At 45.8% G+C, this 11,163-nt stretch overlaps 2 protein-coding genes across 2 annotated transcripts; one reads left to right on the top strand and one right to left on the bottom strand.

The window, feature by feature from the left end:
- Window positions 1-1,014: 1,014 nt before the first annotated feature.
- Window positions 1,015-2,374, top strand: LOC117351065 (histone H2A-like). The gene has a single exon (XM_033925770.1). The coding sequence runs from the start codon at window positions 1,022-1,024 to the stop codon at window positions 1,511-1,513; it is 492 nt and encodes a 163-aa protein (XP_033781661.1). The 5' UTR covers window positions 1,015-1,021; the 3' UTR covers window positions 1,514-2,374.
- A 5,368-nt stretch (window positions 2,375-7,742) lies between these two features.
- LOC117351132 (histone H1x) lies at window positions 7,743-9,070 on the bottom strand. Its single transcript, XM_033925983.1, has one exon. It carries the CDS (start codon window positions 8,576-8,578, stop codon window positions 8,045-8,047), a length of 534 nt encoding a protein of 177 aa, XP_033781874.1. The 5' UTR covers window positions 8,579-9,070; the 3' UTR covers window positions 7,743-8,044.
- Between the last annotated feature and the right edge of the window lie 2,093 nt (window positions 9,071-11,163).

Genomic DNA, 11,163 nt, shown 5'->3' with positions numbered 1-11,163 from the left:
GAGCATTTAACTCGCCGTACCAAGGTAAAAATCTCTACCGCCATTTAGTAAATCCCAGAAATATTTAGTAGTTTCATAAACTCTTGTTAAAAGTCTGAGGGGGAAAGAATTTGAGTAGAATAAATACAGGAATCTGTGTTTCTATATCAAAAAGTTAAGCAGTATAACTTGCTGAATATACTTCCAACTAAAAGTTTGGGGAGCCTGTCAGCCAAATCTGCCTAGCCAGCATGGGATGTGAAACTGTCCACTCTCACTGATATAGCAGTATTTGGCATGGGATCTCTGCATGGAGAGATGACCATCATTTTGTTGCAAGTGAGAGGTTGGAGAAGGCCTAGAAAGTAGCTTTATCCAGCTCAGAGCTAGTCATTGGTGAGCCTAGAATGGCCACTACCCCTACTGTTCTCCTTTTCTATGGCCTGTGGCAACGTTAGACAGTAAAGCCAATATTAGGCCTTTATGTTGAGCTGAAGTATGCAAGCTGCACCTTCCTTCTACATAGGCTTCTGGTTCTCAGAAAATTACAATGGTTGCAGGGTTTCTTAAAGATGTCTCCCTGCCAAACTGTTCAGCCCTAACCTCTTGAGCCTGGAAGGTGGCAAGCAAGTTCACTGTAAAATTGGCCCCTGCGTCCTTTCATCTTCCCAGCACGAGCCAGTTCTATGGTTTGCCTGGAGATACTACTCCCTTACTCTCTTGCTACTAGTACTAGCAGCAATTGTACAGACAGCATGTGTCAACAGCGACAGTTGCCAGCCGGTTGCAATTGATTTCGATGAACAATGGAAAGCCGAGGCGTTCCGAGCTAGAGAAGGCTTTACCTGCTTCCTTATGCGGGACTTGTAAGGCCGCCAACTAGCGTGCCGCAGTTCTCTGCCAGCCACGCTCTGTCAAGTCAGGAGCAAGAGGGCGGCTCTATGCAAATCAGGGATGGAGGCCTCCCCCAATGGGAAGCCGCCGGCCGCCCGGCGCCCGTCCAATAGGCAGAGCGCGGCGGCGGTGGCGCGTTCGCTTTATAATGCGTTCCGCTGCGCGCGGACGGGCATTGTCACTGCGGCTGCGGCTGTCGGGCGCCTCTCGCGCTGCTTCCGCCGTCGCTCTTTTCGTCTCGCGCTCGCTCGCTGCCGCCATGTCCGGCCGAGGGAAGTCGGGCGGCAAAGCCCGGGCCAAGGCCAAGTCGCGCTCGTCGCGCGCCGGCCTGCAGTTCCCGGTGGGCCGCGTGCACCGCCTCCTGCGCAAGGGCAACTACGCGGAGCGGGTGGGCGCCGGCGCGCCCGTCTACCTGGCCGCCGTGCTCGAATACCTGTCGGCCGAGATCCTGGAGCTGGCGGGCAACGCGGCGCGCGACAACAAGAAGACGCGCATCATCCCGCGCCACCTGCAGCTCGCCATCCGCAACGACGAGGAGCTCAACAAGCTGCTGGGCGGCGTGACCATCGCGCAGGGCGGCGTGCTGCCCAACATCCAGGCCGTGCTGCTGCCCAAGAAGACGCAGACCTCGAAGAAGTGAGGCCTGCCCAGACCTGCTGGTTTTCTGTGCACTTGTCGTTTTGTGTCTTAGCTAGAAATGGTGGATTCTTCAGTTGAGCTGTATATACGTCCAGGATTCCAAGCTGAGCCCAATGAACACAGCTAATGTTTGTTTCTGTTCAAAAATATTTATTTAAATGCCCTTTGGGTACAAATGGTGAATGCCAGAAATTCAGAAGGATGGGCGCTTATTTGTGTCCTTAACATGTGCAAAGTACTCCAGGGGTCACTGTGCTGAGCCTGTCATTTGGTCTAGTTTTTGTTTACTTAAGTTGGCTCTGATATTTCATTCTTTTACTTAACTCTGTCTCTAAGTGTTTTGCATCAGAATAAATGTTAAACACAGCCTCGGTTTCTGCTCAAAGCCGATCTTAAAAGGTACAGGTTCTGAACCTACTTTGAAGGGACATTTTCTTTCATCTTCATTTAATGGCTTTGTCCAGTGCAACTCTTATAAATGTCTTAACCTGCAATGTGACTCTGGATGAAAAGTACAACTGCACTCCTATATATAGAATTGGCCACATGATCATTGGAAGGTTCAGACTGATGAATCTGTTCTGAATGGGTGAATTGGTCTCTTGCCTGCATCGAACTGCTGAAAAATAAAACAAAAACACCTCACTTTTCTTTTAGAAACTGGTTTTGTATCACTGCAGCTTTTAATTTTCTGTTCTCCCTAACTGCACTCCAACAGTGCTTCTGTGCAATATTTTTCTCTTATATAAAATAAAGAGGTAAACTGGAATCTGAATGTGTAAAGATTGAGTTGTGGTTGTACTTGAGCCCGGTTCAAACTGGGCAGTAGTGTTTGCTTTTATCTATTAAAGTTTTAGAGGTGCCTATGATCACTTCAATTTTGCCATAAAGTAGACAAATATTCAAAAAGCCTAGTCAGTCACTGCATGTGGCATACTACCACCCTGTTACTCTAGAGCTGTGGTCTCAAACTCGTGACCCGCCAGGTCCTATTTTGAGGCTCTTGGTAAGTTTATCATAATCACAGAAGTAAAATAAAACAGCTTCTTGATCATATGTCTCTAGCTATAAATGACAATATCATTATTATTAAGACAGCCAAAAGGAAAGATTTTTCAAGTCCTTATCCTGTATATATTGATCACCATATAATCATTTACCTCAAACCTACATCCCAGCCTCATATGAACTCTATTTGTGTATAACTAAAAAGATTTTAAAGTGTGTCAGAAGAAAGCAATAAAATTGGCTGTATGCCACTTCCAGCATTGGTGAGTGTCTCAAAAAGCACCCGACGCTCCACTTTAAAAGGAGCGTTTCAGCCACAGACGAGCCTTCCTTGGGGGACAATAGAATTATTGCTGAACTTCATTGTTCGTAACTTAAACACACCACTGTGTTGCAGCAGGCCAATGTTTAGAACCTAATGCTGACACTAGAGGCAATTAATGCCAGACTTATGCTGGTGTTAGGCTGCACACATGTTGAGAGGGCTTGAGCGCAGGGAGCAGCGGGAGCAATGACAATCACTAAGCAGCTCATTTACATATTGTTTGCACTTATTCTTGCCCAATGCTCAGAATCGGCATCCTTAAAAAATAAAATTGCGCACTACTGCAGAATATATTTTTCTGACCTTTGGCAAGCAGGAGGCGGTGGCACTACTAGGCATCTCGTTCCCATGTGGAGAGATGGCTATTTAGGGTGGCAGAGCATTATGGGGAGGAGTTGGGGGGGGGAAGAAAAAAAGGTCAGCGACTGTAATAAATGATGTCTCGCTCTTCCCACTGCCTAACTGCATTTTCTTCCCCTAAGCATGCATACAAAGGTTGTACTTACTGCACAATTCTTGCGAGCATGTATGATGTATGTTCCTCCCTTAACTTCCCCATTTTCAACATTAACAGTACATGTATGATTTGCATACTGTTGGCATTGAGAATTGGGAAGGTTGTTTTTTTGTGTGCTACTTTGGTAGTATTTTCTGTCACTGTTCCTTACAGGGCCAGAGTTCTGAGCTCCATCACTCTTCCTACATCAGTTCTTATGGTATAGTAGGCCACGCTTTGTTGGGATATTTCATTTACAAACTAGTGGTGATAAGTGGCTTTTTTTTCTCACAGGGTTCCTTCTGTACCAAAAACAAGACCTATATGAGCCAATTTAATTACTGGATCAAGTAGCTGGCACAGTGGGGGAGGCACCTTCTGTAGGTTTCTGTTTCAAATGAACCTAGCCCCTCAGCTGCATTCTGAGTAATTTTGCGTAAATAGGCTTCAACCCATCCCCTTCTCTACGCACACACACTCTCTTTTTATCCCTGATCCCCAGTTTCTCTTCCCCCTGCACTCTTAGAGCTGTACCCCAGTTAGTCCCGGTTCCAACAGTCTGCTTTCTATTCTGTTTCTATTTCCCCCTTCAAATATGTATTTTATAAGCTATATTTGCTCCACAGGCTAGTTGGCAGTACCACCTCCCCTGAACAGCTACTGAACAGCTTAAATTGGCATAACTCTCCTCTACCATGCAGCTGAAGCCTAGAGTTGAATGATGAAGGCAGAAATAAAACTAATAATAGCTATAGTGGTTTAGCAAGAGTTGGGGGCTGGGGGCTGCTACTGGCATTTAATATTGATTCTAGTGTAACCTGTATCTGAAACAATTCAAATTTCAGAAGTTACTAACAATGAGTCTTCATCATATTCCCTATAATGAGATACTTAATGGGCAGGGAATTTATTTTTAACTTCAAGGAAAGCTGGGTTGCTGCCTGGTTACATAGAGGAAGGGACATAACTTCACTGCAGTTGAATGGCTTCTTATGGTCCAAGGACACTGGTCAAATTCTTAAACTGGGATGTGAACACATAGCACTTCCTGGTCAGAAGAAGCTTGCATTAATATTGAGCAAGTGCTATATACCTGCTTTGATCTTTTGCTATTCAAGTAGCCGTGTCAAACCTGCAATTTCATCTCATTACATAGTGTAGCTTTTTCACAAGCCGTTTACATTTTCAGGGTTGTTTTTTTTACTGCCGTACAGATACAAGATTTTCACCCAGTGTGGGATGTTTAGCTAGTTTTTAGACTAACCTGTTTTGTGCTGAAACAAGCTCAAAAGTTTGGTTTTGGCCAAAAATGCGAGTGTAGGAATCCAAGTCATCCTGTGGCAGCCATTTTGAGATTGGAACCAGAATGGGCAGGAATGACCCAGGATCATTCATGTTCCAAAGAGGCCACTACAGCAGGGTTCTGAAGGTAGGTGGCCTACAGGTGCTTGAGAGGTGAGTATAGTGGTTGTTGGGATGAGTGCCTTGTGCGAATTTGCATTATCCCAGGACAAGCAGGCATGATATTCTCACATGTGGGTGATGTCATCTACGGAGCCCCAGCATGGAGAATATATGCCTGCTGTCCCTGGATAACACCTGTTACGGTAAGTAACTGTGCTTTGTGGTTGCAATGGTTTTAGCTTCAGCCAAAACAACGGCAAATTTTGGTCACTGATTGTTTTTGGTCAAAAATAAAGGCCATAGCTTGTTGCCCTCTAAAGGGGGGGGGGGGGGGGGTCACAATTAGCCATACTTTCTTACCACACTAAATATCAGTTAAACCTGGATAACTTCCAGAGACATGGATCTTAATGCTGGTTTGTGGCCTTGGTCTAATACTGTCACCTGTGAGCTGAATATTACCTTAATTTACTAGAATGCTAGCTGAGCCTGTTGGCCTTCAAAATCAGTAATTTGCTTATGAAAATTTGTATCTAAGGGTCGGTCCTTTTACAAAGCTGTGGAAGTGATTTTCCTAGGAATTGAATGGGCTTTGGTGTAGACTCAGAGAATGACATGGGACAAATTTTTCCTGTACCTGCCCTATTCCTACAAGTTCCATCCTCATCTGCTTAAGCCTCAAACACTTTTGAAAATCATGTGTTTAAGGCAGAGCTTACAGGAATGGGGCAGGGACAGCAACAAAACTTGTGGGGAAAGGATGGCAAAATTAAGTTCCTATAGGGATGGGGGACAAACTTGCTGTGGTGGACTTCCTGTAGCTATTCAGTCTTTTTTTGGTGGAGTTCCCTGTGTGCTGGAGGAGTGTTAGTGGTGATGGTTATGCAGCTGTATTTAATCTACATTTTAATCATAAGCTTTTAGCAAAAAAGAAGACTCAGGGCTAGAAATGGAGCTTATGTTAAATTAAATGTCATTCTTGCATTCATGAACTTTGTAATGAGACAGGTGTGGTAACTGCTGCATGGTCACAAGATTTGAAACCCTGGGCTTTCTGGAAACTGTCAAGACCTACCTGCAGTCATTTTAGATGTCCTTAGGTTCAATCTGCTGTCATTTAGGGTTGGTTAGGGCCTGTTTTCATTTCTTCACTCCTCTGCTGCTTAGTTTGCTAACATGAATGTTGATGTCACCTACCATCCTGACTTACGGGGAAAATGCTCTCTGGGTGTAGATTGGGTAGTTCCTCAGTGATGTGCTTAGTGGAGAAAGCATACAGCTTATAACAGGTGTATGTCTGACCAGCCCTGTTGCCTGGCTACATGTAAGAACAAGGAGATAAGAGGAGTGAGTTTCTTAATTACGTTGGCATTGTGCAGCTTATTCTATAGGAAAAGCAGTGGCCACAAGTCAACAAATTAAAGCTGAGATGTGTGAACGAGTGGCCTGAGGAACAGGGAAAAAAAAGAACCTGAGCCTGGAGCTCTTCCCTGCCCACTTGTAAGCAGTTGAGCTACACCAAAGGATTACTCCTTGAGACCATAGCCAACCTCTGTGCAAGGCTCAACATTTCTTCCTTCCCTGGTCCATTATTGCTCCTGCTCTTCCCTCCACCCTTATGAGCAGCTTATAGTCAATTAGTAGTTTGCATACTATAGACAAGTAGTTATTTTTGGGGGGTTGATTGTAGGGTTAAGTGACTTCTCAGTCACAAGGAGTGCCAGTGGGAAAGAAAATACCAATAATCAGAATTAACAAGCAGTAACTAGTGCCACACATGCTTATACTAAAAACAGAACATTTAACTTCTCTGATATAGAAATAGAAAGGAGGTGGTACTGGTGCAAGCAGGGCAGAGATTTTCTACTTTTGTATGCTCTTTATAGAATAGTAGTAATAAACATGGTTGGATATCCAGAGAGTAAATAATTCCTCTTAAATACCTCAGCCCCACCACTCCACCGCTATGTTCACTTCAAAACAACGGGAGCTTTACGTGGTAACTCATCATCGGTATTTTTACCTAACTAAATGCTGTAACAGTTTTAAACAATTTTTTCCATTTGTTTTATCCTTTTTATAACTTTTTTTCAGATATCTCTTTTTTTTATATATAAAACAAGTTATGGGTATACTTAGCTTTTAACCCACACAGCTTGACCTGGGAGCCAGACCCGACATGTTTCGTACAAACGTACTGTCTCAAGGGTCTCCCGAGGCCGCCGTTGTCATCCGACTCACAATCAAAACTTTTGTGGCTTTCCACAAAAGTTTTGATTGTGAGTCGGATGACAACGGCGGCCTCGGGAGACCCTTGAGACAGTACGTTTGTACGAAACATGTCGGGTCTGGCTCCCAGGTCAAGCTGTGTGGGTTAAAAGCTAAGTATACCCATAACTTGTTTTATATATAAAAAAAAGAGATATCTGAAAAAAAGTTATAAAAAGGATAAAACAAATGGAAAAAATTGTTTAAAACTGTTACAGCATTTAGTTAGGTAAAAATACCGATGATGAGTTACCACGTAAAGCTCCCGTTGTTTTGAAGTGAACATAGCGGTGGAGTGGTGGGGCTGAGGTATTTAAGAGGAATTATTTACTCTCTGGATATCCAACCATGTTTATTACTATTATTCTCTAAGGTAGGTTGGAATTAGGCACAATAATAAACACACTGGTATTGCATTAAAAGCTTTATAGAATAGTTGCATTTACATTCCCAGTAGAGAAAAACTGTCCCGTTCCTGTAAGCTCTGTCTTAACTGCACAAGCCTCCAACACTTATGAATTTAAAGTGTTAGAGGCTTGTGCAAATGAGGACAGAGCTTGCAGAAATGGAGCAGGGTCAGAAAAAGGAGTTCCTGTGGGATGGGGAAAAATTTCTCCCCATGTCATTCTCTAATTCCCCACTGGCTGATTTTGCAGCCTCAGATCACAAACTGCCACTGTTTTGTCTATGCAATCGCCTGCTACGACAGCTTAAGAAGAGACTCACTAACGATCCTTGCGTAAACATGCATTTTATTTTCATTAAAAAAAAAAAAACCTTACTTAAAATGAAAAGCAGGCCAGTTTTACACCTATTTTACATTTATAAAATTTGTGCCTATGTGGTGGTAACCAAAACAGCGGTATTTTTCTCGATCCCAGTCCCGTTAGCCCTCTTCATTCTTTCCAATGCATGAGTGTACGCATGAAGGTGCTTTGCAAAAAATGCTGAAGACGAGACACAAGCGTTTGAAACCCAAAGTCTCCCCCCCGCCCCCCAAGTAGTCCAGGCTCGCGCATGGCGACGCTCCTTTACGCCTTCTTGGCCTTGGGCAGCTTGGGCAGGCTGCGCTTGGCGCCCTTCTTCTCCTTCTTGGCCTTCTTCTTGGCCTTGCTCGGGCTCTTCTTGCCTCTCACCTTGGCCTCCTTCTTGGCTTGGCTCTTCTTCGGAGCCGGAGCCGGGGCCGGGGCCGGCTTCTCGCCTCCGCCCTCCAGCTTCTTGCGGTTGAGCCTGAACGAGCCGTTGGCGCCGATGCCCTTCACCTGCACCAGCGTGTCGTTCTGCACCAGCGCCTTCACCGAGTACTTGAGGTAGGTGCGGCCGTTCTGCTGGTCGAACCAGGGCACCTGCTTGGCCTCGCTGTAGATCTTGGCCAGCGACGAGCCGTTGCGCTCGCCCAGCTGGCGGATGGTGTCCACCACCAGCTGGCTGTACTTGCCCGGCTGGTTCTTCTTCTTGCCCTTCCTCGGCGGGCCGCACGAGCCGCCGGACCTCGACGCCCTGGTCCGCTCGGAGCCTTTCTCGGGGCCGTCGGGCACCGTCTCTTCGATCTCGGCGGAGGACATCTCGCGCTCGGGCTCCTGCGCAGCTGCTTCTGAGCGCGGGCGACGGCCGGCGCGCGCCTTTCCCCCCTAGTTTTCTAGGCGGCGTGCGGACCAAGTTGAGAACAACAACAGCTCGCGAGGCTCTGCGCGTGCCGACTTTGTGTTTCTTCGGCCGCTTCGCGGCCCCTTCCCGCCCGTTTCCCGGCCCCTTCGCGCCCCGGCTTCCGCCCCCGCCCCTTCCTCAGACGCAGCCCTGTCGGCCGGCGGCGAGAGCGGGGGCGATTTCGGCCCCGCAGAGCCCCGAAGCGGACGATTCCAGGGCGCGCCCCGCGCTCTCCTGGCCGCCGAGGAGGGGGGCGTCCCGTTCGGAGGCGGCTACCGGCGATCCGCGGGCTCCCGAGCTGGCGGGAGCGAAGCCGCTCGAGAAGCGCCGTCGCCCGCCGCTGCCCTGCCGGGTCCGGCCGTCTCCGGGCGCTGCGGTGAGCGACGTTTGGCAGCTTGAAATTGTCGGAACTAACACAGGGAATGTCGTCACGTGACAGGTGGGCGAAGATGACGTTTCAAGCCGCAAAGGGGGGGGGGGCGACGACGACGACGGCGCAGAGTCTGAGGGCGCCAAAGAAAAGCCGCTTCGCTGTTGCAGGTGAGGAGAAATTTACCTGAGGTAAAAACTCGTTAGAGTTTGGCAAAGTCTTCAGAATATCATCATTTATAGCTAGTTTATAACATTTTATTGAAGAAATAAATACATAATACAAAATAGTACCTGGCCTGCCGCGACTTTGAGACCACTGATAGAACCGGTCTAGACCTCTAATGAGGATTTGACAGGATAGACACCAGAGGTGTCAAACTCAAACGCTTGGCAGGGCCACATTTTGGGATCTGTAGGTACTTGGAGGGCCTCACAAAAAAATACAGTTAATGTCTTATTAAAGAAATGACAATTATTATACAATTTTGGGATCAGGTAAATGGAAAATCCAGTGGCACTAACCTATGACAGATATTGCTGTTTGGCACTTTGATGAGACCAAATATCATTTCAAAATAATAAACGTCTCTTTATTAGGACAGGGGTTGCCATACAGCTTATTTTAAGGAATTGGAAAAACTGGGAGAGATTGAATTATACCTTTTGGTGGGAGGCTCTGTGTCACGCTTTTAAAATGGAAGAGATTATGGCTATACCACAGGGACATCACCAAAAGTTTCTGGAAATTGGGCTGGAAAATAATTTTTACTTCTTTAATTGGAGTGCAGTTTTTGAATGAGTATGGGGATGATATATCTGTTTGTCATAGATTACAATTTGATTGATTTTAAGTGCTTTTATAGTTTAATGTGATTGTGTAATATACTGTACTTATGTATTGCATAAAAATGAGTAAAGATATAAAAAAAAATAACAATTTTGACTGAGGTAAACTCATTATAGTTTGGCAAAGTCTTCCTAATAATATTGTCATTTATAATTAAAGAGACAGATGATCAAGAAACTGTTTTATTTTACTTTTTGTAATTATGACAAACATACCAAGGACCTCAAAATAATACCTGGTGGGCTGCGAGTTTGAGACCACAGTAGGAAGCCAATGTCACACATTACTTAACATTAACACAAAAAACCTTAATTATAAGCCAGAAAGTTTGTTTAATTTTGTTTTCCATCCCCTTCTTTGTTTTCTTAGATCAGTGTATCACAAACTGCGTGCTCTGGCAGATTCCAGGTATGCCACAAAGTGCCAGTTAAGAGAAGAGGTACCAGCTCACAGCTTACAAGAGGTAAACGGGCCACATGTTCGAGATACACAGCCAGACCGCCACCAAGATCTATCCCTGCCTGCGCTTCAACAACAGGTCGTTCAGGTTGCTTGAGCAGCACACAGGCTCTTTTAAGAGCTCCTTCTCTCCCACAGCACAAAGGCTCTTAAGAGCATCAAGAGCAGGTCTTGAAGGCTGCTTTAGCGGCACAAAGGCTCTTTTAAGAGCAGGTCTTTCAGGCTGCTTTAGCGGCACAAAGGCTCTTTTAAGAGCAGGTCTTTCAGGCTGCTTTAGCGGCACAAAGGCTCTTTTAAGAGTTCAAGAGCAGGTCGTTCAGGCTGCTTTAGCTGCAAAGGCTGTTAAGAGCTCCTCTCCCCAAGCACAAAGGCTCTTTTAAGAGCTTCAAGAACAGGTATTTCAGGTTGCTATAGCGGCACAAAGGCTCTTTTAAGAGCTTCAAGAGCAGGTCTTTCAGGCTGCTTTAGGGGTACAAAGGCTCTTTCAAGAGCTTCAAAAGCAGGTCTTTAAGGCTGGGTTAGCGGCACAAAGGCTCTTTTAAGAGCTTCAAGAGCAGGTCTTTCAGGCTGCTTTAGGGGTACAAAGGCTCTTTCAAGAGCTTCAAAAGCAGGTCTTTAAGGCTGGGTTAGCGGCACAAAGGCTCTTTTAAGAGCTTAAAGAGCAGGTCTTGAAGGCTGCTTTAGCGGCTCAAAGGCTCTTTCAAGAGCACCTTCTCTCCTCCAGCACAAAAACACTTTTAAGAGCTTCAATAGCAGGTTGTTCAAGCTGCTTTAGCGGCACAAAGACTCCTAAAAGCTCCTTCTCTCCCACAACACAAAGGCTCT

This window comes from Geotrypetes seraphini, chromosome 17 (genome assembly GCF_902459505.1).
Source record: "Geotrypetes seraphini chromosome 17, aGeoSer1.1, whole genome shotgun sequence".
Classification (NCBI taxonomy): Eukaryota; Metazoa; Chordata; class Amphibia; order Gymnophiona; family Dermophiidae; genus Geotrypetes; species Geotrypetes seraphini.
Note: the sequence above shows the minus strand (reverse complement) of the source record. Positions and strands in the feature narration are given on the sequence as shown.

Excerpts from the sequence above, each read along its gene's own strand:
- LOC117351065 (XM_033925770.1), top strand. The coding sequence starts at position 1,022 with ATGCGTTCCGCTGCGCGCGGACGGGCATTGTCACTGCGGCTGCGGCTG.
- LOC117351132 (XM_033925983.1), bottom strand. The coding sequence starts at position 8,578 with ATGTCCTCCGCCGAGATCGAAGAGACGGTGCCCGACGGCCCCGAGAAA.